We start from the raw sequence: 26,276 nt of genomic DNA, 5'->3' as shown, positions 1-26,276 counted from the left end.
CCTCCAGCCCCTTCTCCTCTCCTAGCCTCCATCCCCAGGGAGCCTGCCTTGGTCCTCACAGGGACCTTCAGGGCCTGGAGCCTCCCCTCCTTCTCTTCCCTCCTAGCTCTTCCCTCCAGGGCCCGTCTCTGGCTTGGCTCTCCAAGCAGTGGTGCGGGCACGATTCCCACCCTCCCTCTGGAGTCTATGATCTTCTTCCATCCCAACTCTTCCAATTTCAGCTCTAACCACACTGCCTGCATTCTCTGGCTATGGCTAGACCAGCCTTCAGGTCTTGCGAACCCCTCACTTCTTCTTCTCTTGCCCCTGGCAGATGTCTTCCTCACTGACTTCCCTGAGAAGACCTGAGAAGGCATGAGCTGTGAACACCCTCAATTTCCTCCCTTCCTTCCACTTTTAAACACCTCTAACTCTTCACCTACCCCTCCTGGCTCCTGACACCAGGAAGGGATGTATGGGTTTCCTCCAAGGCTGAGACTGACAGCTGGGCTCTTGATGCTAACCTTTTGACCCTCAGCCCCCTCACTCCCTGCAACAATCACTCTCTCTTTTGCATCTTCAACTTCTCCATCTCTACTTGGTCCTTATCTTGCCTGGAAGTATATGCAGCTATCCCTCAACCTAAAAAAACCCTCCCCTTCCTTTGGCCCTCCAGGGCTAAACCAAAGCTGCCCCTGTTAGGATGAAACCTTCCCTTCTCTATGTGGAACTGTACTTCACAGACCATAAGACAGAAGAACTAGAAGGTCCCAAGGGATCACTTGATCTGATTTCCAAAGATGGGGACATTAAGGCCCAAAGCCAGGAGGGCTGGGCAAGGGGCATCCAGGAGTGACAGCAAGGATGGCTAACTCATGACACTGCACTCTGTGCCATCTTGGCCCTCCTGGAATGTGGCTTTTTGCGATCTCCACACACTACAGAGGCCTCTCCTTGATGCAGGAGGGCATATCCTTCTGCCACGTGGGCACCAAGCAGAGGGCGGGATTTAGGGCCATTTCAGTTCCTATAGGCTCTGCTGATACACAGGAGGCCTTGCATTGTAAGTTGGGTGGGTTTTTCTTCCAGGGCTGATGCTGCCATCAGTGAGGAGGCTGGTTACCCAGTAAGCTCTGAGGTGCCTTCTAGCACTTGAGTCCTGTGAGCCTCTGAATGCTGTGGCAATCCTTCCCTGGGGACAGAGTTCTTTTGTTCTGTGCACTGGTTACCACACTGCCCAGGAGAACCCAAGAACCCTTGACTCCTGGTCCTAACCTTTGGGACCTGGGCCCCACTACAACCTATAACCAGTTACCTGAATTATTGGCCTGGCCCCACTACAACCTATAACCAGTTACCTGAATTATTGGAGTTGCTGTATTTTGCTGAATGCTCTTCACTATTTTCAACAGCAGATCGTTTTGACTTCTTTAAAAATAAAAAATAGAGGGGGAAAAGCAAAGAATAAACATACCAGAATAAAAACATTTTCCAGGCATAGTTAGACTAGCTACACACAAAGTCATATTTGGCCTCATAACTGAATACAGTGAAGAAGCCACAAGCCAAAACTAAAGGGAGAAATAAAACCAAGAATGCTGAGTTCACTCTCTCAGGCCAGTCATTCCCCGCAATTACATTAAGGCCATAATCAGCCCAGCAAGCCAGGAAGCTCTATGGTCCATTTCTCTGCTGATATTATATGGCTTTTCTTTCAGAAGCTGCAAACCAGTCATCTGGAAATGGTTTTAGCTTTCATGGAGATAAAGCACAGAATCTGTCATTAACTAAATGGGCACCATTAACCTAGAACTTTCTTCACATCTAGTCAGGAATTCGCAAGAAGGAATTCAGAGAGACACCGGACTTACCTTTCGAGCTAAGATCTTCCTCTTTTTTCTTTCTTCTTCGGATCCATGGTGAGACTGAGCTCTCGTCAGTCTTCGATGCTGGTGGATCTTTAAGAGACCACAATTCACCACAACTGTAAGCATATCCTACACTAATGAAAATCTCTTAACATGTTTTGCCAAATCAAATCACTTGGATGAAAAATCTTTCCTTGCTCAGCCTGTCTGCCTCCAAGCTTGGGTCTGCATGTCTGGGAGAAGAGTGTGCCAGCAGATGAAGACCTTTCTGTCTCCCCGAGTTCCTTCCTGCCTTTCTCTCTCTTACGGAAAATGAGTGTGGTCCCCAGCACCTTTAGAGCATGGAGCATGTGTGCCCCACCACCAGTCTGTCCTGATCATAAAGGAGGACTGCTCTTTGTGGACATGTTTGTTTCCCCCACAGGCTGAGCTCCTTGAGGGTAGGACTGCGAAGTACTCGGCTGTCTCACAGCATTGAACGTGGAGCCTGGTCCAGAGCAAGTATGCAAGAACTGTTTATGGAATGAACACTCAGTTACAAGTAAATCACTGTGATGACCACAGCAGAGGATGGGGACACTAAAAGATCAAAAGGCAATGAGGAACTATTAGCAACCTACCTGTTTCTGTTCTTCAATTAGCCTCTTTTCTATACATTCTTTGGCAATTCTCAATGCCTCTTTTAACTTTGTGGGGATCTGAAAGAAGAGAAAGTATATAATCTATTGAGTAAAATAGCTGGAGAGTCTCTCAAGTCCCAGTCTGAATAAAAAACAGTTGCTAGTCAAGGAAGAGGACACCTGGAATGAAATCAGTTACAAGCTGTCCACTTGACTCCTATCCTGGCCACTTCTGGTATCCCCAAACACACTCACCTCATTAGCATGTTTTAGCTATAAATATATAAAACTAACACATAAATAAGCATGAGGTATGTTTCAAGTATTTCAAGTTATTCTCAAGGAACCCCAAATTACCAAAACAATCCTGAAAAAGAAGATGGAAACTGGAGGCCTCACGCTCCCTGATTTCAAAATGTGTTACAAAGCTACAGAAAACAGTGTGATACTGGCAATAAAGACAGACCAATGGAACAAACAGAGAGCCCAGAAATTAACCCTCATGCCAAAAGCACACAGTGGGAAAAGGACAGTTTCTTCAATAAATGGTGCTGGTAGAACTGGATATCTACATGCAAAAGAATGAAGCTGGACCCCTACCTTACACTGTATGCAAAAATTAACTCAAAATTGGATTAAAGACCTAAACCTAAGACCTAAAAACATAAAACTTTAGAAGAAAACAGGGAGAAAGCTTTGTGATAATGGATTTGGCAATAATTTCTTGGACAGGACACCAAAAGCACAGGCAACAAAAGCCAAAATAGACAAATGCGACTGCATCAAGCTTAAATCAAGCTTAAAACTTCTGAACATCAAAGGAAACAATCAACAGAGTGAAAAGGCAACCTACGGAATAGGAGAAAATAAATGGAAATCATACATCTGTTAAGGGGTTAATATCCAGAATATATAAAGAACTCCTACAACTCAAAAACAAAAACATAAGTAATCAATTAAAAAATGGACTTGTCACCAAAAATGGATTATGCCACAATAAACCTGAAAAGATAAATAAATAAAGAGCAGAAAATCAAAGGAAAAAATGGCAAAGGACCTAAACAGACACTTCTCCAATGAAGATACACAAATGGCCAACAAGCATATGGAAAGATGATCAATAACTCCAATCATGAGAGAAATGCAAACCAAAACCACAATGAGATATAACCTCACATATTAGGATGGTAACTATCAAAAAAACAGAAAATAACAAATGTTGGTGAGGATGGAAAAAATTGTACACTAATGGTGGGAATGTAAAATGGCACAGCAGCTATGGAAAACAGTATAGAAGTTCCTCAAAAAAATCTAAAAATAGAATTACCATATGATCCAGCAATTCTACTTCTGGGTATATATCCAAAAGAACTGAAAGCAGGATATCAAAGCATGCCCCATGTTCATTGACGCATTATTCACAATAGCCAAGGGATGGAAGAAACCCACATGTCCATCGATAGATGAATGGATAAATAAAATGTGGTATATACACACAGGGGAATATTATTCAGTCTTAAAAAGGAAAGAAATACTGTCACATGCTTATAACATGGATGAACCTTGAGGACATTACACTGGGTGAGATAAGCCTGTCACAAAAGGACAAATCCTGTATGATTCCACTTATATGAGATATCTAAAAGGTAAAATGTGTTTGCCAAAGGGCTGGGGGTGCCAAAGGGCAAGGTGGTTCTTGAGTTTCAGTTTGCAAGATGAAAAAGTTCCAGAGAGCTGTTACACGACAATGTGAATACACTTCATTCACACCACTGAGCTGTACACTTAAAAATGGCTAAGAGGATACATTTTACATGATGTTTGTATCATAACTAAAAACAAAAAAATAGATAAAGCTTATTGAAACACACACAAATTCAAGTAATTATAATATTCTATAACTTCAGAGGGATTTTCTCTGTGAAAGACTTATTTCCCCCCTCTCTCCCTCCCTCCCTCCCTCCCTTTCTTTCTTAAGACCTATTTTCTGAATTTCACAAGATTAAGTTTTTTCCTACTGGAAGATGCTATTAACAAAAGCTTAGTGTGGTTCTGAGCTTGTCATTTCTTAATTTATTAGTTTTTCAAACCATGAGGAGTTCAGGCCTAGAAAACAGACACCCAGACCACATTCAACTTTTTGTCTCTACTGTTCTTCTAAAAATTTAAGTTTAGGGAACTTCACTGGTGGTCCAGTGGTTAATCTGCCTTCCAGTGCAGAGGATGCAGGTTCGATCCCTGGTCGGGGAACTACCACCCCACATGCTGCGGGGCAACTACTGAGCCCGCGTGCCTCAACTAGAGAGCCTGCGTGCCACAAACTACAGAGCCCATGCGCTCTGGAACCTGTGTGCCACAACTAGAGAGAAGCCTTGCACGCCACAACGAAGAGCCTGCACGCCACAACGAAGAGCCTGAGCGCCACAACTAAGATCCGATGCAGGCAAAACCAAATAAATAAATAAAATGAATATTAAAAAAAATTTTAAGTTTAAAAAAGTTTTGAGTAGGTAATACACAGTGATATGGTTCAAAACTCAGAAGGCATAAAAAGGGTATATCCACAGTAAAAAACATCCCACCTAGGCCCCCACCATGGAGGCAACCAACATCACCAGTCTCTTGTGTATCTTTCCAGAAAGAAAACAGACATACACTGGTTTTTAAGATCACAGTGTCTTTGCTGCAGGCTCTCTGGCTTGGAGGAAGAACAAGGGCTGATGATAACCCCTGGGCTGGACTACTAGGGTTGAGGAGAGCATATTTATTTACAAGGCTGAATGCATTTCCTGAAGAGTTTCAGTAACAAAGACATGAATTTAAAAGTTTTTATTTTTCCTACATCAGATCCAAAGAAGCTATTATTGTCAGAACTCCTCTAACTGGCAAAACAGGACAGAGGAAAGCTTCTCCCTTGCCTATAAATCTTCTGACCCCACCTTGTTTGGGGTTTTCTTTCGTTTTTTCTCCCCCCAAATGTAATTCCTTCGTAAAGAGTTTTACAGGTTTTGGGGGAATAGAGAGAGGAGAAAGAGAAATACCCTTCATCTCACTACCCAAAACAATGCTAACAGTGAGCGCCCAGCCCTGAACTAGGCGTTCTCAGGGATCATCTCAGTTGTCCAGTGACAACAGACAAGTTTTACTCACCAACTCGACACAACGAGTAAACGTAGACCCAAAGAATAGGTCCTTGCGCATATATGAGTGGCTCTCAAATGAGGGTGATTTTGCCCCCGGCCCCTCCCTAGGGGACAGTTGGCTGCATCTGGAAGCAGTTTTCACGGTCACACAGTTGTGGGGTGGAATGAGAGTACTGCTTGTATCTAGTGGGTACAGGCCAGGGGTGCCGCTCAACATCCCACAACGCACAGCAGAGCCCCGGCAACAAAGAACAGCTACCTGGTCCAAAGTGTCAAAGGTCAGGGCTGAGAAACCCTGCCTTAGATAAATGGCTGGTATCATGAAAGCAAAGCAAGGCATCAACCTGGTCTGGGGGAGTTCCAAAGCCCCTGCTCTTTTTTTTTTTTTCCTTTTTTAAAATTGGGATATAGTTGTTTTACAATGTTGGGTTAGTTTCTATTGTACAGCGAAGTGGAGTTCCCTGTGCTATACAGCAGGTTCTCATTAGCTATCTATCTTATACATATTAGTGTATACATGTCAATCCCAATCTCCTAACTCATGCCACCCCCGCTTCCCCCCTTGATGTCCATACGTTTGTTCCAAAGCCCCTGCTCTTTGCATAACACCACATAACACTGCCACTTCCCAGGATACTTCCTTCCAGTCCTTATTCTAGACAGAGGTATTTTTTTTTTACACACTGTATTTTATATCCTGTTTTTTTCCCTTAGCCCAAATAATAATCATTTTCCAGGCTACTACAATGTCTTTATAAATTTTACTTTTATTAGGTAAAACATATTTAATCCAATACATGTACTTAAATTATTAAGCAATTCCCTCATTATAGGATATTTAGATTATTTGCAATTTTTCTTTATGTAAAATAAAGAAGGCTGCTGGCCATTCCCGTTCCACAAGGATTAAGCTGCAACATATTGCAATTGCCCCCCGAAGGTTCACGCTGGGGGGAATTCAGGGTGGAGAAAAACAGGAAGCATTCTGTGCTTTGGATATACAGGACCCTAGGGAGTTAAGATGCCTATCTCAGGAAAAATTTCAATGACCCCAGATTCTTGGCATCTTTCATACATAGAAAAACACTAAAATCATTAACTTCAGATGTCTGTCTTCTGTGATTAGCAGTAATCTTTTTATGCTTGACTACATGTTTTTTTCCAGCAAAAAGTTCATATATCCTGGCCCCTCCCCTGCCTCTTCATAGTTCCTTAGAGCTATCTGAGAGGCTGTCTCCCGGCTACTGTCCTCAGTAAGGACCCCAAATAAAAACGCTCTTAAGTGTGTGTTTTTCCAGTCCACACTTACAAATACTGTACCTTCTTTTTTTGATTAAAAAAGCGCTAACTTTCCAAGTACACATTCATGTCACAAACCAAGAAATCATATAATTTGCTTTACCTTAAACTGTGGCTTTTCGGAAGTAGTTAGCAGAACATCACTGAATAATCTGTAAAGAAAAGAAACAAACAAAAATATCTTTCTTAAACCAGGTGCACTCCCAGAACAGGATCAAAGCAGAATGAGACATCTTTTGCCCATCAAGTCCCCCACAACATCCCCTGGCCCCGGGCCAATACACCATCTCGTGTTTATCAAACACAAAGGAGTTTCCAGGCCACCCAAGGTGACCTCCAGAAACCTGCCACTCCCTACCATCTCGGAGCTCTCCCAGCCTGTAGGGGAGCTGATTTCCCCACTGAGGGAGTGACAGTCTTCTCACGCTACATAGTGAATTAATTTACGTTTTGAAAAGAAATCTGCACATTATTTATTGTATTTATATTATATTGCAAATAATATATGCAGTAGATATTTCTAAACAGAATAATTGGCTTTCCTTTTTTTTTTTGCCCCAGAGGAGGACAAAATTTATTCTAGAGCTCAATATAATAAAAACATGAGAGTAAGTAAAAAAGGAATTGTTCTCATTGGAATCCAACAAGAAAATAATTTTCTTCTAAGAAAAGTAGTGTTTCGCATGCTCTCTTAAAAAGAAATAGCAGCTCTGGAAAAATATCAATTCTCTCTTCAAAAGTGTGTTTTTTGTTTTTATAAAGGGAGCAATTTTTTTTAAAAATAAATTTATTTTATTTATTTATTTTTTGCTGTGTTGGGTCTTCATTGCTGCACGCGGGCTTTCTCTAGTTGTGGCAAGCAGGGGCTACTCTTTGTTGAGGTGCGCAGGCTTCTCATTGCGGTGGCTTTTCTTATTGCAGAGCACGGGCTCTAGGCTCACGGGCTTCAGTAGTTGTGGCACGCAGGCTCAGTAGCTGTGGGTCGCAGGCTCTAGAGCACAGGCTCAGCAGTTGTGGCACACGGGCCTAGTTGCTCCGCGGCATGAGGGATCCTCCCGGACCAGGGCTCGAACCCGTGTCCCCTGCATTGGCAGGCGGATTCTCAACCACTGTGCCACCAGGGAGGGCCAAAAGTGTGTTATTAAAAACAATAGCATGAGGAATTCTGAACTGTTTTGGCTAAAACAGGTCAGAGAATTTAAATGGTTGTCTGGGCAGTGCCCAAAAGGCTCTAAGTCAGTCTTTCCTTGAACGGAGTCCCCCTTTTTAAAAAACAGGAACTACATCACAAGTACAAGTGACAGGGTTAACTTTTCCCCACAGCACTCCCTGGGTGGCCTGGAGGTGGAGACAGAACTCTCCCCTTCAAGGCCGAGGGTCCACTTATTTCCAGACAACACGTTTTGAACTGAACAGAGTTCACACCTCTCCAAGTGCTGTCTCAAGGCTGAAGCCCACACGGTAGAAAGACTTAAGTGAAGAAAAATTATCTGGCTTCACTTTAGAACTGGAAGACTGGGAGAAAAATGTAAGAGCTTTGGAGCAGGGGGTGCGACTACAAACCCAAGTAAATTAACATGGATACAAGCTGTTCCCTAACTACAAATGCATATGTTCTAAAAGTGTGTGTGAAAATTGTTTTGTTTCCCTGACTAGATCTATTTTTCCACGTTTACACTGTTATTAATGGTGGCTGGTTTGGGGAGGGAGGCACCAGTGTCAGTCAAACATTAGGAAGTCACATCCACGTGGTGGGGGCTTGGGCCGCTCTGTCCATCACAGCCTCCCCAGGGCCGAGGACGGCGCCGGAGCTGGGGTAGACTTTCCCTAACACGAGGAATCTGAAGTTATCACCGCCTCCTCTGACCTCGGGCTGTATGTACCTCAAGCTGTCCTGCCTTATTTCCCCATACAATTGTTTCCCAAATACACCTGTTTACAGAGCACTGGGTGAGTCTCAAGGCACAGAGTATAAGCTGAATCAATAGTAAGCATAACTAACACCGAATAAGCTCTGCTTTAGTAACTGGCACTGTACTAGGAATCATTGCAATAAATCCTCCCAACAGCCCTCGGGGCGGGGGGGCTATTATTGTCCCCATTTACAGACGGCGAAACTCAGCTTCCAGAGGTTAGGAAACCTGCCCAAGGTCACCCAGGTAGAAGTGGTAAGGCTGGGCCCACCCCCAGGTCTGTCTAACCTCAGACACATGCTTCTTAACCACCCTGCTGCCTTTCCATGAAGGAATAGAAAACATACCTAAAGGAAAGGCCCCAAAGCACCATTTCACCCACCTCAATTGACTATTCATAACCCTGTTTAAAGGAGAATGTCTCCTGAGCTCTACGCCCCAGCACAGTGCCTGGTACACGTCAGACGTTAGATATGTGTTACCCAGTGAGGAAATGAACAAACAAGCGCAGGGGAGGCCAGAGCCACGCTGCCCTCCTCCGAGAGGCCAGAACCTCCCCAGCCAGGGGCTAGTGAAGCAGCCACAGCCGTGGGCCGCGCGGTGCACTGAAACAGGGTGGCCCCCCTTCAGTACCTCCCAAGCGGGAAGTCCACGTATACAAAGCCAACATGGACAGGGAGAGACACATGTGAAGATGACATTGATGTGAAGAGACAGCAGTCAGGCTATGGTGCAGAGAGGTCACAAGGAAAGGTCAGGACATCATGCGGCAAGTGAACGCCAGCAAGCAGGTCACGGTGACTCTGCGGGGACGCTGTTGAGTCTCTACCGGGACCAGACGCTTGGGCTAGTGGTCAACACGGTTAGGAGGGTTACAGCCAAGGTGTGGGATTGACTTACGGCATCTGTAAGAGCCGGGAGACGGTGGGCATGCCATTTTTACAGGCTTCACAAGACAGCGTAGACTCCAACACGGCCACTTGAAATGAACAGATACACAGTTTAGTTCCACAGAACATGCTGGCAAATCCACTTGGTGATGAAAAGTTTGACACCGCTTTGCAACAACTGTCTGCGGGCTGATCAGGACAGTGTCAAAACTCTTCACGCACAGACAGATGGCATACGTGCCGGGGAGGGGGATGCTGGCAACACTGACACTACTGACGCCTCAAAAGAAATGGTTCAGGAACCACATGCTGACAGAAAGCTAAATATATTCCAGAGATAACTGGAGGAGGGATTCAAGATATCATCCCTAAATATGTTTGCTCTCTGAAAAGAGAAGTAAACACTACACAGAAGTAAAATTCTGAACCTGAGCGACATTTCTCTGCTTGCCTGCTTTTAGTCAAAACCATTACATGAAATGCCAACTGTTAGTATTGCACCATCCCACACCCTGGATGATGTAAACAAAAGCAGCCAGATTTTTCTACTTGCAGGTAACTGTTCAGTGTCAGCTGTTCTGTTCAAACTCAACCCAAAGAAGTCTCGGGGTCTGTTCTCTGGAACCACCTCATTTGATACAAAACTAACACTGGTGGAGGGTTGCCCCGCATGCCTGGAAGGCACAGTGGTCCAAGACCTGCCCTGCCCTCCGCTCCCTCTGCTCTGGCAGTGAGTTCTGAGCTGGCTGTGGAGGGGATGAAAGGGTCCCTGGATGACTCTGCATCAGTCCCCACATCCCTTCTTCTTACAGGTGCCCACCCATCCCCGCACTCGCTTCAGCCCCCTCAGTAATGCTGGAAGAGCTCCTGGATCCTGGTGCCAGGTATCTGCATTCCTGTCTGCCTTTCCTAGCCCTGGGCTTGCCAGGCTCTCCTCTACCATGTGTCTAGCCTGTGGCTGTCCTTGCAGGTCTCTCTCCAGCCTTGGTCTGACTCCTGACACCTGCCTGAGTCCACAAGACTGGCTGCAACTTTCCTGCTCCTGGCTCCTGCTTCTGTATCAGACTCAGTCTGGCCATACTTCTCTTCATATTCTCTGGCCTCCAAAATTCTAATGCATGTTATAAAATGTCCCCTGAGGTTTCAGGTAGCCTGACAAATAGACAAGCTATCTGAATTTTCAGGGAAATGCATTTAAGGAAGTCACTCAAATTACTTTTATACGAGTAAGACTTTCTGGCTGTGGAACGCAGCAACTTCCTCTGGGTCTTCCCTGGACTCTGGAAAGAGGGTGAGTAGCTCTGCACATTACAAGGGCCCAGAAGCCCCCTCCACACCCCATACTGACCCACAGCCATAGACGGTGCAGGAGGGAAGGAGTCTACAGGCACTGAGTCTGGCGGTCGTCCGTAAGTCATTTCATACAATAAGTGGCCAAAGCAGTGGACGTCCACACTCTCCAATGTCTGCAGAAGAAAAGAGAGCAGCGGCGTATTTGGTCTTTGCTTTGGCTTTGTGAATCCCAAGCCTCCTGCCCTGGGCTTCCACTAGGAAACATGGCCCAGGGGCAACCCCACTCACAACTGGTAGTGATGACCCAATTCCAAAGACTTTTGTAAAAGCTCACAAAGCATTGCACTGACCAAAGGTCTTGGTCCTACCCTCCATGGTATTCCAGTCACTGGTTCTATGCCCTCCTTGTCCCAGCTACCACCTCAACTAGCCTCTTGGAGAAACAGCAGTGCTGTGGGAGAACAGCACCAACAGGTATGCCTACCCCAACTGTACCTGTCACTGCTTAGTGCATATCTCTTACAGTGGCAGATCATGCATCCTGCCATGGGGATAATTTATACCTAAATATAAACCTGCTGTTTCATGACTTTCAGCAACTTACATTGATTTTCCTGAATTGTGAGAAATAAGATCGGTAGAAGGAAGGAAGGCCTAACAAGGAATTCTCAAGGTCCAGCAGCCGGCAAGCGTCCCCTTCCAGCATCACGTTGGAAGCATGAAGATGCCCATAAGGGAATCCCTTGTCATGGAGAAACTTTAGTACCTATTAAAAAATAGGTAGAGGTCACATTCCCCACCCCCAACTCGTTCAGATACAAGACAGGTTAAACTTTGCTTTTTCAGTCAATATATTTTGAAACAAAACCAAACTGGTCACTGGGGAGATTCCTAGAAAAAAACTAAACAAGATAGCTGTGTTATCTTGGCACCAAGATAAAGATCAACCAAAAATAACACAAAAGTTGGAACTCACACAATAAAGTTCTTAAATCAGACACTAACTTAGGAATTTCCAATAGCTAAGCTTTTGGAACTTTGTTGATCTAAATTACTGCCTTAGTCTCAAATATTTGCTTTTTGGGATAAAATATGACAATGTCACCAGTTTATAAGCCATCAGACAACTTAAACTACTTTGGATATTGCCTGAGAACTTTCCCAAAAGAGTATGGTGAGGCTGGGTGAAATTCCAATGCAACTTACACCAAAATTTAATAACTCTTACCTCTAATATTTGCCGCCCATATGTTTTTATTTGCTGAAGTTCAAGGCCTTGAATCTTCTTAGGGTTGCAGTACTTCCTTAGGAATGGGTCTTTTGGTTTTGCCTTTGGAGAGGAACAAAGAGCACATAAGAAGGCAGGAGACTGGCTGAATTCTACACACGGCCTCCCTGAACAGGCAGGATGCTAAGAGGCTGGGGGGCACCAGATGAGTCCAGCTGGCAGGATGTGTGCTCTTAAATACAGCAGTCTGCACAGTTAATAGAAAGAGGCTGACCTGGGTTCCAGCCTTTCTCTAGTGCAGTGAAGACGCCAAAGTCTTGTATACTGTTAGAATTCTTCAGTATTGTTTTTTTTTTTTTAACATACAGAAGTGTTAATTACAGTTATCATGTTGTATACTACATCTCTAGTACTTATTTATATTACTCATCTTACAGCTGTGAGTTTATACCTTTTGACAGCCTTCTTCCACTTCCCCCTCACCACCCCCCTCCCCACCTCTGGGGACCACAAATCTGTTCTCTTTTTCTATGAGTTTGTAAAGCTTCTCAGTATTTTTTTTTAATTTTTTTTACAGCTTTATTGAGATAGTTCAACATTGCTTTGTTAAGTCAGTCATAAACTTTAAAACGGACCTAAGAGCAGCCTACAATGTAATGGATATAATCATGTAATGTTCAACCTTCCCCATGTGGAGAAAGGAATGCTCTTTAGCCAAGTTGGGTAGTTTCTATTGCTAAGATAAAAATTAATTCCAAATAAAATTAAAATTAAATCCTCAGGGCCTAGCTTCTGGAAGCCTAGGGATCAAGTATGAATAACAGGTTCTTAAGGGACTTGAGAACTTCTTTATGACCATGAATTTGCACCACAAGTACCTTGTAGATCAGGTCCTTCAAAGTTCCTTTTTCATTAAACATTCTAATTAGCAATGCTGAGGATTCGTTAGCTGTGGCAAAGGTAATACGATAGATGTAAGGGTGCTGCCAAAACAAAAAAGAAATTCACATTTATCCGCATCAGCATCTACGCTCCTTTTAGATCCAGGATCTGGTTATGCAGAGTCAAGTACCAGCTCGATAGTTTAACTGCACATAAATGCAGAATATTCCCGGAACACATGGCATTTTCAAGTTATTACATGGTCAACTAGTAATTCATTTTTTAGATGAGAGAAGGAAGGTAAACTATAGTGACAAAAGGAAGTGGATACATGATGAGCTAAGCTCTCCAAGTGAAGGTGTCTGCTTTGGTACGAGTAGTCTCACAGCTCAGACAAAAGTGTGGTGCAAGAGAGAGAAAGTCTGCATTTTTGGAACAGTGGTTTTAATATTCTGCCTCTGTAAATTGGTAAGAAATACAGCCAAATCCTAGAACAGCCAAGTGGGAACCAGGATAAATGTGTCTTCACTCACAGCTTTGCCTAACATTCCACACTGCTGTTTAGTGACAAGCCTGGGAGTGTAACAGCCAGGAAACAAGCAACAGCAGCCTTCTTTCGGCATTATGGCCCTTTTCCAGGGCAGCTAGTATGAATCTTCCTGTCCCTCTACTGGAGTGTGCAATGGATGTCAACAAAGTGGGGTGGGGAGTAAGACAAATTGTTTAATGACTGAAAGAAAAGTCCTCACGTGACCTGGAATTTTGGTTACATGGACCAATTGGCTTCAGGTATTAGTGTCCATTAGCTCAAAGGAGTACCATGAGCATTTAAACCCTTGGGAGCTGGGCTGTGCAAGGACTTGATGAGCAGGGACTGAGTGCGTCGGGGGATGGAAGGGTGTGCCCAGGGAAATATAGTAAATTAATCATGAAGTTTCTCCTGATTATCACAGCGAAGCGACTGCTGCTGATATTTTAATGGCTTTATTAAATATAATTCACATCCCATTATAAAGTGAACTCAATGGTTTTCAGTACACTCAGAACTGTGCAACTATCACACAATCTAATTTTACAACATTTTCATCACCTCAAAATGAAACCCAATGAATACAATAAAAGTCCTTGAGTCCATATTGATTTAAATAGACAAAGAAGAGAGAAGAGGAAGCTATTCCTTACAGTAGAATGCCAACTAATAAATAGAAGAGGAATGATGGAATTAGAAAATCTCTATGAATGCTAAAACTAGTGGTTTTGATAAAAACAGGCTATTTATATAGTCTCAAAAAAAATCTCCTTCAATTACTTATTAATTCTAGTTATTTATCTTATAAAAATAATTAAGGAAGGGTACAAATGTTTAGCCAAAATTGTTCACTATGGCTTTTTTTTTTAATAAAAGCAAAAAACTAGAAGTGATCCAAATGTCTAATAGATTAGCTCAGCAAACTGAGGTAGAGCCAAGGATAATTCTAACGCAGCCAGTAACAATGATATTATACTATATTTATTAACAATAAAAGATGTTCATGGTATACCATTAACAACAAAAAATCAGGTTTTAAAACAATATATAATTTTTCAAATATAATCATATAAAATTCTAGAAAAGTAACAACTGGACATTTTGGTTCATACTTCTGGTTGGTTGGAATTATGGGCAAGTTTTATTTAATTTTGCTTATCTGTGTTTTCTGAGTTTCTGTAATTAATATGCACCATCTATTTATTTATTTATTTACTTTTGTTTGTTTGTTTGTTTTGGCCACCCCACATGGCATGCAGGATCTGAGTTCCCCCAACCAGGGACTGAACCCACGCCCCCTGCAGCGGAAGTGCGGAGTCTTAACCACTGGACCGCCAGAGAAGTCCTGCACTATCTTCTTTTTAAAAAGCACATCCATTCAAAGAAATTTAGAATTGGGTGCTCACAGCCTGTGTGACACAACTAATCAAATTCAAAGACCACAGCATTTGTTTTTTGGCCAGGCATCACACCTCATTAAAAGCTTGGTTTTGCTAGCCTGACAAGATACTCTATCTTCAAGAATGAACTTGCCAGGACTTCCCTCGTGGCGCAGTGGTTAAGAATTCCCCTGCCAATGCAGGGGACACAGGTTTGATGCCTGGTCTGGGAAGATCCCACATGCCACGGAGCAACTAAGCCCGTGCGCCACAACTACTGAGACTGCGCTCTAGAGCCTGTGAGCTGCAACTACTGAAGCCCGTGCACCCTAGAGCCTGCATGCCGCAACTACTGAGCCCATGTGCCACAACTACTGAAGCCCTCATGCCTAGAGCCCACGGTCCTCAACAAGAGAAGCCACCACGAGAAGCCCGTGCACTGCAATGAAGGGCAGACCCCACTCGCCACAACTAGAAAAAGCCCGCGTGCAGCAATGAAGACCCAACACAGCCAAAGAAAAGAAAAACTTAAAAAAAAAAAAAGAATGAACTTGCCAACCCAACTGGACAGGTCAGACTAATTGTGCTCATTCAAGGGTCCCACATCCTCATGCATAAAACAGATAAAGAACATCAACACTCACTCAATTTTCCGGCCAGATTACTCTTTTCCTTAAAAATTTCTGCATATATTTTGAAATACACTCATGACATTCTTTCCACTGAAAGCCTTCGATTAGAATCCTTCATCCAGTTTACCTAAAACTGTATCAGTTCTGTTTTCTCAGGCTGGAAACGGCTCTTTCAATTCACTGATACAAACGTCCTTACCAAGAACAAGAGGCTCAGAGAAGTGGCTGCTTTCCTATTCTGGTATTTGCTTAAAACACAAAAACTACATTTACATTGTCACATGTGTCATGGATTGTCTAGAGGTCATGAATGTCATTTAAATGGCCTCTGATCTATGAGAGTAGCCCTGAGTGCTCTCAGTCTGAAATGAAATCCACTGTACCTCTCCATTCTCAAGCCTAGAGACTATTTCCGGCTCTTCTGTCCATGGTCACTCATGAGAAAACACTGTGAATCTCTCATCAGCACCAAGAATAATAGAAGGACTTGTACTCACCAAACAGGATGGCAGAAGTTTGATTAGACACTGAAAATCTTTATCTGACAGATACTTGTCAGGACCAAGGTCAGCCTGCAAACATGGGAAGAAATATCAGGGTGCTGTCTTGGTCATCAAAAGAAAAACTCCTTTTAAGTCTTTCCTTTTTTCTTTTTTTCATGTTTCTTTCTCTCTTTTTTTTGGCAGCGCCACATGGCTTGCGGGATCTTAGTTCCCCGACCAGGGATTGAGCCTGTGCCCCCTGCAATGGAAGTGTGGGAGTCCTAACCACTGGACCACCAGGGAATTCCCGAGTCTTTCCCTTTTTTTTAATCTGTCCAAATATCTAACTGTAAACCAAAGATGAAAACCACATTACTTCTTGCTGTCTCACTGCCTTTCTGGAGAGACAGCATATAAACATACAAATACTAGGACTTAACTGTAATCTTACCTAATTCCATTAATCAAGTGTATCACTAGAACTCTCAAAGTGATAGATAAAACAAAGTATTACCCAAGTATTTTCTTTAAAACAAACTGCCCACCTGTCAACCCTAAAGAGGTTACAGAGAACTATTTTGAACTGTTTGTAATTTTTTCCAAATGTTTACTAGTTGATCAAATATAATCACATCGATACTACCAAATGCATAAAAAAGTGACTTAAAATAACTCTCCTTTGATGTGTGACTAAGGAGGCCTTTACATCACTCAGGAGCACAATACAATTTTGTAATTCTCTTGTCAATATCTGCTTTCATAAACCCATCTGAAGTCCTTGAAATGAGCCTGAAGCAAAAAAAGCTAGCTTACCCAGCTTAACACTAGCCGTTCCTTTGGCTGATTTTTAATCTTCATCAAGAAATATTTCTTCCTTATCCTCCAACCTGTCATAAAAGCAGAGATGTGTTTATAGCTACATGATTTTACACCGATATGTTTTGGTGACCAAGTAATTAATAAAAATTAAGCTATATAGGCACCATTAAACAACTATTTGGTAATACTGACATGGTAAAAGCTGAACTAAAAAAAAAAAAAAAAGCAAAGAAATTACTCTACTCATGGAAAAGGGAAAACAGCACTTCAGTTTAGATTTAGTGAAAAAGGTAAAACAAGAATGAATGATGAAAAAAAAAAAAAGAATGAATGATGGTTCTGAAACTATTAGTTACTACCATCCAAATCTTCAGATGGAGCTTTAACCAAGATTCATTAAGTAATAAAAGTTAAGGACTGCATCCTAAAACTGTACGGAGGCAAAAAGAAAAAGAAATCACCTGCATTTCTTATGCATTTCACCTGCCTAAAAACTTTCTTGGGATACTTATAAGAAAGCATGACAGAGAACCCAGTTCTCTGATCTTTCTTAACAAAATGGGCATGCCAGTTTCTCACCTATGTCTTTCAATGGTTCCACCACCTCCCACTTTGGTTCTGATCGGAAGAACATGGAAACCTGTTGTAAGGCAATCTCTGCAAAGATATTTTAGAAACTCATTAGTCAAACATTATCAGGAAAGTGCCATACGCTTAAGATACTATTCTTGTAAATGAAATTCTTATGGTCTATGACATTCTTGAAAAACTTAATTATAAAAAAATGAACACAGACTAAATAAAATGTGGGATTCTAGATCGGATCCTGGAATAGAATAAGATCATTAATGGGAAAGCTAGTGAAATCTGAATAAAACTGTAGTTAAGAGTAATGTACCAATGCTAATTCCTTAGTTTTGACAAATGTGCCATGCTTACATAACATGTTAACATTAGGGGAAAACGGGTGAGGGGTATATGGAAACTCTGTACTATCACTGCCATTTTTTCTGTAAATCTAAAACTATTCCAAAATAAAAGGTTTATTAAAGAAAAGAAAGTAATTACTAATGGAATAATTACTTATACTGGAAGATCTAAAATATGCAAACTAGTTGGCTTAACCCAAGAATTCAATATATGCACCAGACAACAACCCGAGCACAAAACTCAAAGCGTATTGTAAGCTCAGCTTGGAATAGCATTAAGTGTTGCTCCAAGTGATATTTATCCCACCATCATTCCTCATGAAATTATAGCTTTCACCAACAAAGAAGCGATTAGCCTTAAATATATACATACTGGAAATAAAAGCTAGTGTTTTAGAAAAACATCCATGTACAGCAACAATATGGTTCTATGGTGGGAAATTACTGTATGCCTGTTTACTGGAAAAAAATCCACCCTTCTCTTTGTGTTTATTTATCATGAGAACGTTTCCCCCTTCTAAGAAGACAATGAAAAGAGGAAGTTCTTTAAAGTTCACTGTATAAAGAAATTATCAGAATAACTGTGTTTTTACATTTCCTGCAAAAAGCAACATCTATAATTTGCTATTTTCCCTCAATGTAGTGAGTGAATGAAGCCACACTGGATCCCTGAAAGCAAAGAGCAATCCTGCAAATTCACTGTGGAACTGCACCTCTGCCTAGCATTAGTTACATCCCAGGCACGAGGGATTTAGCAGAAATGTTTTCCATGTGTCAAAATGACCTAGTCTGGAATTAACTATGCCGAGAGCTAGGCAAACAATACCATTTTGATATATTTTACAGTACATTATGAATGGAAGTTTGGGGAAGAAAACAATCTTACTGACTCAATATGTAAAGTGTCAGTGTTGTCCACACAAAAGAGAACATGAGAGGATAGACACAGAACAGACTCCATTTACATTTGTTTTAACTACTCCAATGTGAGAACGCATTTGGAGATTTTCGGAGTGGCAGAAGCAGATGAATTTTTATAACCGACACTGGGAACTCTGAACCTCCTCTATAAGTAATGCGGATATAAAATGCTTTTAGTATTTCCAAAATAACTTGAACATAAACCACTTAAAAAGATATTCTTTTACGTGAAAATCATAACAACTTTGAGGAGGATTATGAAAAATAATTTTCTAAATGGGATACAATGTCATTCTCAGAGACTGTAAAGGATAATTGGTTCAAAACTAACAGTGACTCATAATTCCCCACAATATCATTATTCCACCATGTTTACTGTACGCTACTATATATTATACATTGTTTTAGGGATGGGGGAAACAGCTGTGAGCAAGTGGAATATGGTAGATTTGTTACTGGCAAATTAAGGACTAGAAAATAGCTTTTTTTACCTTTGGGGTCAGGGAATCGTAGACAGGACATTTTCTTTCCTCTGAACTATGATTTATTGTCAGTAAATCACAGGACTACCATGCTCCTGATATTAATCCCTTCTCTCCCCAGGTTCAGGTAACACACTTCAAACCTAAACAACTACTCCTCTGCTAAGAAGCCTTTACTGGGGCCCCATTTCCTTCCCAAATCAAGACCAAGCTTCTAGCTCTGGCTCTACCTTACCCTTCTGTCTCTACCCCCCACAGTGTATGAGCCTCACACTCTTTTCACTAAGATTTGCCTGCCAAGGCCCCTGAAGACTGGTCTACCTCCACCCCTTGGCATTTTCTATTCCTACCCATCTATCCTTTGAGGCTTAGCCCAAATTTGCTGCTCCCCTAGCCAGGACTCCCTCCCTTCTTCCCTCCTCTGCACACTTCGGTGCTACACGTGTCCCTCTTCTATGGGATCCTGTCTCACATTAGGGCTACTGTCTTCCACTAGACTGTGAACTCTGGCTGGAAAGAAATGACTTAACAGGGCAGAGCCCACAGCCATACAAAAATACTTCTTTCTCTCTGGGAGCACTGGCCCTTGCCTCTTGGCCTGGCTAACTTCTACTCACCCCGCAGATCTCTATGTAGGTATCACCTCTTCTGGGAAGCCTTCCTCCATCTTCAGATCTGGATCATCTGTACCCTGACCCCCACCCTCAAGGTGCTGCCATGTTTTTAACCTGCCACAGTCTTCACCTATCAATCTCCCTGCAGACGTGCCATAGGGTGGGCATGGGATTAGGAGACTATTCATTCCTCGGTGCTATATTCGTAGCACCTGGCACATAGTAGGTACTCAATAAATAGTTGATGAAGTAAGAACTAAGGGTTCAATACATGTTCAATGGATGTGGACACTCTCTCCCATTAGAACATGAAATCCATGAAAAGGAAGGCATTTGCCCTCCATTTCTCTAGCACTGACACATGGGAAAAGCTGCATGCTCAGTAGTTGCTGATAAACAAGCCCCAGACAGGAAATGCAGAGCGATGCCTTCAAGTCCATCCTGTGCTTCCCTCAGAGCTCAGACTTCTCAGCTCAGAACGTACCAGCTGCCCCCACTGTGTGCAGCCTTTGACGTCCTAGATCCCAGCCCCGTGGGATGGCTAAAGGGAATAAACACTGACTCCTCCAATCCCACAGCTGGGCTCCAGATCCCCCAAACTACTACAGTATGTGATACTGCAGCGGCCTGCAAAGCGGATGTGGGCCTCCAGCCTCTCTGAAGCATCCTGCTCTTGTTCTGAATATAACCTCATCTTCCCTCCCACCCTCCCCTGCTGCCCAATCCCTCTCTCACTCCCTCCTTCCCTTCATCTTGGAGTCCTCTACTATCTGACCTGTTCATAGGATTCCTGGGCTTTTAGGACTAGAAGAGAGCTTTGACACTACCTGGTCCACTGTCCCGACCCCCACCTCCTGTGTTATAGGTTGGGACCTCAAGGCCTACAGAGTGGAGATGCTGCTAATAACAAAGCTGGGACCAGGATGCAGGCCTCTTGATTTCTGGTCCAAGTGACTTCTGCGTGGACATTAAAAGCTTCCTTACGGAGTCGTTTACCGGGGAAAGACGGCTACAGTGCAGTGAAGCACCTTGCTGACAAGATGAATAAGGTGGTGTGTGTGGGCGTGCATGCATGTTTCCCAACACAAACCCCTCATGACCAGGAGACACCTGTTTTCCCTGTACAGTAGCTGGCCCTCAATTAGACTTTCTAATTCAAATGAACACCCCAAAACCTGCCCTCAACAAAGCACCAAGGACCTATTTCCCTTCTGTGAATTTGGTCATAAGGAAAACATAAGAAAAAGAAAAAAGAGACCAGCAATCCCAAGCTGGGGACCCAGGGAGGAGAGGAGGCAGCTGCTGATGTCCTCCGAGCTCCTAGTCACCCATCCCCTGGGGAACGGGTGTTATCAACAGTTCCCCTCCAACAAAGTACCTTCAGGCTCAGTCAGAGCAATAGGCAGGAATGTGAGCATGGTGATTTTGGCCACATTTGAATGCAGAACTCAAATCCTGCTGCAGTGAAGCTGGGTGGTGAGCACAGACCATTTCGAAACTGATGAGAGGTAGAGACGTTATCCACATTAAAGGGAAACTGGCTCTGCTTAGGGAAGTGCCAGAAGTTTGAGGTGTGCAGGGAGCCACGCTGTAAGTTTTGGGAAACCTGAATAAGTCTGTCTGGCTTTTCGGGGAATGGCTCAGTTAAGATGGTGTGGAGGAGGTGGCCTGGGTTTCCCTTTCCTGAGGCTGCTGGTGAGTCAGCATAGACAAGTTCTGTCAGGAAAGACAAGTTCTGACATTTCATGCAAAGGGGGAAATAAATCAGCACTTCTCTGAAAACAGCATCCATCCCTTACTTTTTCATCAGGACTGTGCCCTCTAAATAGCAGCAGCTTCTTGAGCATTTGAGTTCTGGCAGGAGTCTCTGACAATTTTCTTATACTCCTGCCCACATCTGCTTTGGACTCCTGACTGTCTGCCATGCTGGGAGAGGGGAAAAATCAGGACAAGAGCAGCATGTGAGAGAGGTACAATAGAAGGAAATACAGGGATCAGACAACCTTCCAGGGGTTGAGGAGCATTTCAACTGGGAAACATTCAGACACTGGACACTTGTACAATCATACAAATGTGCAACCCTAGGTAAGGCCCTTCTTGGGGGGGCCACTCATGTATAAAACGAGAGGGTTCTCCTGGAACTCATCAATGAGTTCGGTAAAGTTGCAGGATACAAAATTAATATACAGAAGCTGGTTGCATTTCTGTATACTAACAACACACTATCAGAAAGAAAAAGTAAGAAAACGATTCCATTTACAATCACATCAAAAAGAATAAAATACCTAGGAATAAGTCCAACTAAAGAGGTAAAAGACCTGTACTTCGTAAACGCTAAGACCCTAATGAAAGAAACTGAAGAGGACACAAACAGATGGAAAGATATACCATGTTCATGGATTGGAAGAATTAGTATTGCTAAAATGACTGTACTACCCAAGGCAATCTACAGATTCAGTGCAATCCCTATCAAATACCACTGGCATTTTTCACAGAGCTAGAAGAAATAATTCTAAATTTGTATGGAAACACAAAAGATCTTGAATAGCCAAAACAATCTTGAGAAAGAAGAACAAGCTGGAAGTATCATGCTCCTAATTTCAAAGTATACTACAGAGTTACAATAATCAGAACAGTATGGTATTGACATGCATGTGCACACATGCACATGCATATACAGAGAACAAAGGAACAGAATAAAGAACCCAGAAATGAACCCATACTTCTATGAGCAGTTAATCCACGACAAAGGAGGCCAGAATACACTATGGAGAAAAGGCAGCCTCTTCAATAAATGGTACTGGGAAAACTAGACAGCTACATGCAATAGAACCAAACTGGCTACTCTCTCACATCATATACAAAAATAAACTAAAAAATGGATTAAAGATGTAAACATAAGACCTAAAACCATAAAACTCCTAGAAGAAAACATAGGTGGTAAGCTCTTTGACACTGGTCTTAGCGATATTTTTTTGGATATGTCTCCTCAGGCAAGAGAAAAACAGAAAGCAAAAACCAACAAATGGGACCTAATCAAACTTAAAAGCTTTTGCACAGCAAAGGAAACCATGAACAAAACAAAAAGGCCATCTACTGAATGGGAGAACATATTTGCAAAAAATATGGCTGACAAGTGGTTAATATCCAAAATATACAAAGAACTCATACAACTCAACATCAAAAAACCAAACAACCCTATTAAAAAATGGGCAGAGTACTTGAATAGACATTTTTCCAAAGACAACATACAGATGGCCAACAGGCATACGAAAAGATGCTCAACACTACTAACCATCACGGAAATGCAAATCAAAACCACAATGAGGTATCACCTCATACCCATCAGAAGGGCTATCATCAAAAAGACCACAAATAAAAAACAAGTGTTGGTAAAGATGTGGAGAAAAGAGAACCCTTGTGCACTGCTGGTGAGAATGTAACGTGGTGCAGCCACTATGGAAAATGATATGGAGGTTCCTCAAAAACTTAAAACTTAAAAGAACTACCATATGATTCAGCAATTCCATTCCTGGGTATATATCAGAAGAAAATGAAAATGAAAATTAGAAAAAAATATATGCACCCCCATGTTCATTGTGGCATTATTTACAATAGCCAAGATATGGAAGCAATCTAAGAGTCACAATGGAATATTAATCAGCCACAAAAAAGAATGAAATTTGCAACCACATGGATGGATACAGTCAATAACTAAGTAATATCTTTGTATGATGACATATCATAAGTTGACATCATCAACTTTTCATGATGATTATTTTGAAATGTATAGAAACATCAAATCACAGTGTTGTGTAACAGGAACTAACATAGCGTTGTAGGTCAATTATTCTTCAAAAACAAACAAACTCATAGAAAAAGAGATCAGATTTGTGGTTACCAGAGGTGGGGGCTAGGGGATAGGGGGATGGGGAATTGAATGAAGGTGGCCAAAAGATACAAACTTCCACTTATAAGATAAATAAGTACTAGGGATGTAATACACAACATGATAAATATAATTAACAATGCTGTACATTATATATGAAATTTAACAAGAGAGTAGATCCTAAGAGTTCTCATCACAAGGAAAAATTTTTTTTCTATTTAATTTTGCATCTGTATGAGATGAGAGATGTTCACTAAACTTACTGTGATAATCATTTCACAATGTATGTAAGTCAAATCATTATGCTGTACACCTTAAACTTATACAGTGCTGTGTCTCAATTATATCTCAATAAAACCGGAAGGAAAACAACAAAAAATAACACTAAAAAATAAAACGGGAGGGTTAGTTTTGATACGTCTGCTCCAAGATCCCTGCTAGCTCTGACCCCAGGCAACTCAAGGTACTTCCGGTATAAGCTCCCTGAGAACAGGAAGCACATCTTCTTCACACCTGCACCCCAACACCCAGCCCTGCACCCAGCACATGGCATAGCAGAGCAGACAGTCAAGGGTTATGGAATGGATGGCATCATCATGTGTGCACTACACCTTGACACTTGCCCTAGGAGAACATTAGCAGACACCCTCAGGAAAAAATGTGGACAAACCAATGAAGAGGGCTGGGTTGGGACTGATTTGATAAAAGTCAATCCAGGGACTTCCCTGGTGGCGCAGTGGTTAAGAATCCACCTGCCAATGCAGGGGACACAGGTTCGAGCCCTGCTTCGGGAAGATCCCACATGCCATGGAGCAACTAGGCCTGTGCGCCACAACTATTGAGCCTGAGCTGTAGGGCCCGCGAGCCACAACTACTGAGCCCGCATGCCACAACTACTGAAGCCCACATGCCTGGAGCCCGTGCTCCGCAACACGAGAAGCCACCACAATGAGAAGCCTGCGCACCGCAACGAAGACCCAACTCAGCCAAAAATAAATAAATTTAAAAAAAAAAAAAAGTCAATCCAGAAGGCCCATGATCTGATAATTCTGAGAACAAGTGAGGTAAATAAAGCATGGTGAATTGAAAGCCAAGCGAGATCTACTCTGAAAGAATGCAAGCTGTCCTGGGAGCCCCTTTTCTCCTACGTGAACCGAGAAACAAGTGGGGGAAGGATGCAAGCCTTGTAACAATTCATTGTTACTTACAGTAAATGTGAGTTTGAAATTAACTTTCCTTCACTTGATTGCATTCTAGAAACACATTTTTCTTACAGGCACTTCCATTAGAAGATGGCAGGTACGTTCTAGGACAAGGCTTCTCAAACTTTAAATATGCATGCAAACCACATGGCAACCTTGTTAAAACCACATCCTGATCCTAGGTTTAGGCTGGGGCCTAAATCCTGCATTACTGACAAGCTCCCAGTGCTGCTGTCAGAGGACCACACTGCAAGTAGCAAGTTCTAACTGTGGTTTTCAAACTCGGTGGCAATTAGAATCTCTAGGGGAGCTTTACAAATTAGGAATCCAATCCACAGATATTCTGATTTAACTGGCATGAATGCAGCCTGGGCATCAGGATTTTTTAAAGCTCCCCAGGTGGATTATATTATGCAGAAAAGTTTGGTGCCTGACAAGTAGTCCTCTATTTCCCTCTATCTGACACAGAAATAAAAGTGTCTCCCTCCAATTACTTCAAAAGTAGCCCCTCTATCTGACGCAGAAATAAAAGTGTCTCCCTCCAATTACTTCAAAAGCAGCGTTCTGAGGACCTAAAATGTAGCCTGTAAACAATCTATTCTCTTAGCAAGGAAATCAGCTTATTAATAATACCCAGAGTTCCACTTAGACTCTAAGCATGGTTTAGTTTTAAAATACCAGTTGAATTCTAGTCACTGGTTCAGTTCTACAACAGTTTCTATTGGTCTCTTCAAGGCCACGCCAGAGTGTATTAAATATTTAATCACTCATTCTGCTGACAACGGGCTTACATTACTGATGCTAGCTTTGTGTGTGACTGGCACCCTTTCCAACTCAGGCCCCTGGCTGCCACCCTGACCCAGGGAAGGTTTGGAAGAGAACTACCTCTTCTTTAGGCTTTGCACAGAGTGGATTTCAGCAAGCAACGGGGAAGACACAGAAAGAACACTTCTGGATCACTGTTGTGTTTAAAGTAATTCCCAGGAAAACCAGGCATAGTATATACTGTAAACACAAAAACAGAGCCAAATACAAATCAAATTGAGATTACTGTATAGATTATTGTGGACTATTTACTCTCTGTTTTGTCAGGGAAGATAATAAAGACAAGACTCTGTACACAGACAATAAGTTCTCCTCCATATTTTTCTAAACAGACATCACAAACATTTTAGAACAATGTTCTTCTTATATATCTATGGTAAAAATACAATCAGGTAATTATTAGTAAATGAATAACACCCTATAACAGATGTACACATCTCCCCATTTGGAAGGAGAAT

General features: G+C 42.3%; 1 protein-coding gene across 5 annotated transcripts in view; it reads right to left on the bottom strand.

Moving 5' to 3' along the window:
* PXK (PX domain containing serine/threonine kinase like) overlaps window positions 1-26,276 on the bottom strand; it is a 57,546-nt gene that overhangs the window by 14,241 nt on the left and 17,029 nt on the right. For all 5 annotated transcript variants that reach the window (XM_024746284.1, XM_024746282.1, XM_024746280.1 and 2 more), the window contains exons 5-16: window positions 17,536-17,613; window positions 16,951-17,024; window positions 16,153-16,227; window positions 13,112-13,216; window positions 12,234-12,335; window positions 11,610-11,771; window positions 11,061-11,178; window positions 9,723-9,801; window positions 7,013-7,061; window positions 2,468-2,545; window positions 1,851-1,937; window positions 1,338-1,407 (exon numbers count right to left, since the gene is read on the bottom strand). In XM_024746284.1, the coding sequence (XP_024602052.1) occupies window positions 1,338-1,407; window positions 1,851-1,937; window positions 2,468-2,545; window positions 7,013-7,061; window positions 9,723-9,801; window positions 11,061-11,178; window positions 11,610-11,771; window positions 12,234-12,335; window positions 13,112-13,216; window positions 16,153-16,227; window positions 16,951-17,024; window positions 17,536-17,613 (1,077 nt within the window). The remainder of the gene's footprint in view (window positions 1-1,337; window positions 1,408-1,850; window positions 1,938-2,467; window positions 2,546-7,012; window positions 7,062-9,722; window positions 9,802-11,060; window positions 11,179-11,609; window positions 11,772-12,233; window positions 12,336-13,111; window positions 13,217-16,152; window positions 16,228-16,950; window positions 17,025-17,535; window positions 17,614-26,276) is intronic.

Source organism: Neophocaena asiaeorientalis, unplaced genomic scaffold (assembly GCF_003031525.2).
Source record: "Neophocaena asiaeorientalis asiaeorientalis breed wild unplaced genomic scaffold, Neophocaena_asiaeorientalis_V1.1 scaffold251, whole genome shotgun sequence".
In the NCBI taxonomy this organism is placed as follows: domain Eukaryota; kingdom Metazoa; phylum Chordata; class Mammalia; order Artiodactyla; family Phocoenidae; genus Neophocaena; species Neophocaena asiaeorientalis.
The sequence above is the reverse complement of the archived record's forward strand: the minus strand, read 5'-3'. Positions and strand labels throughout refer to the sequence as shown.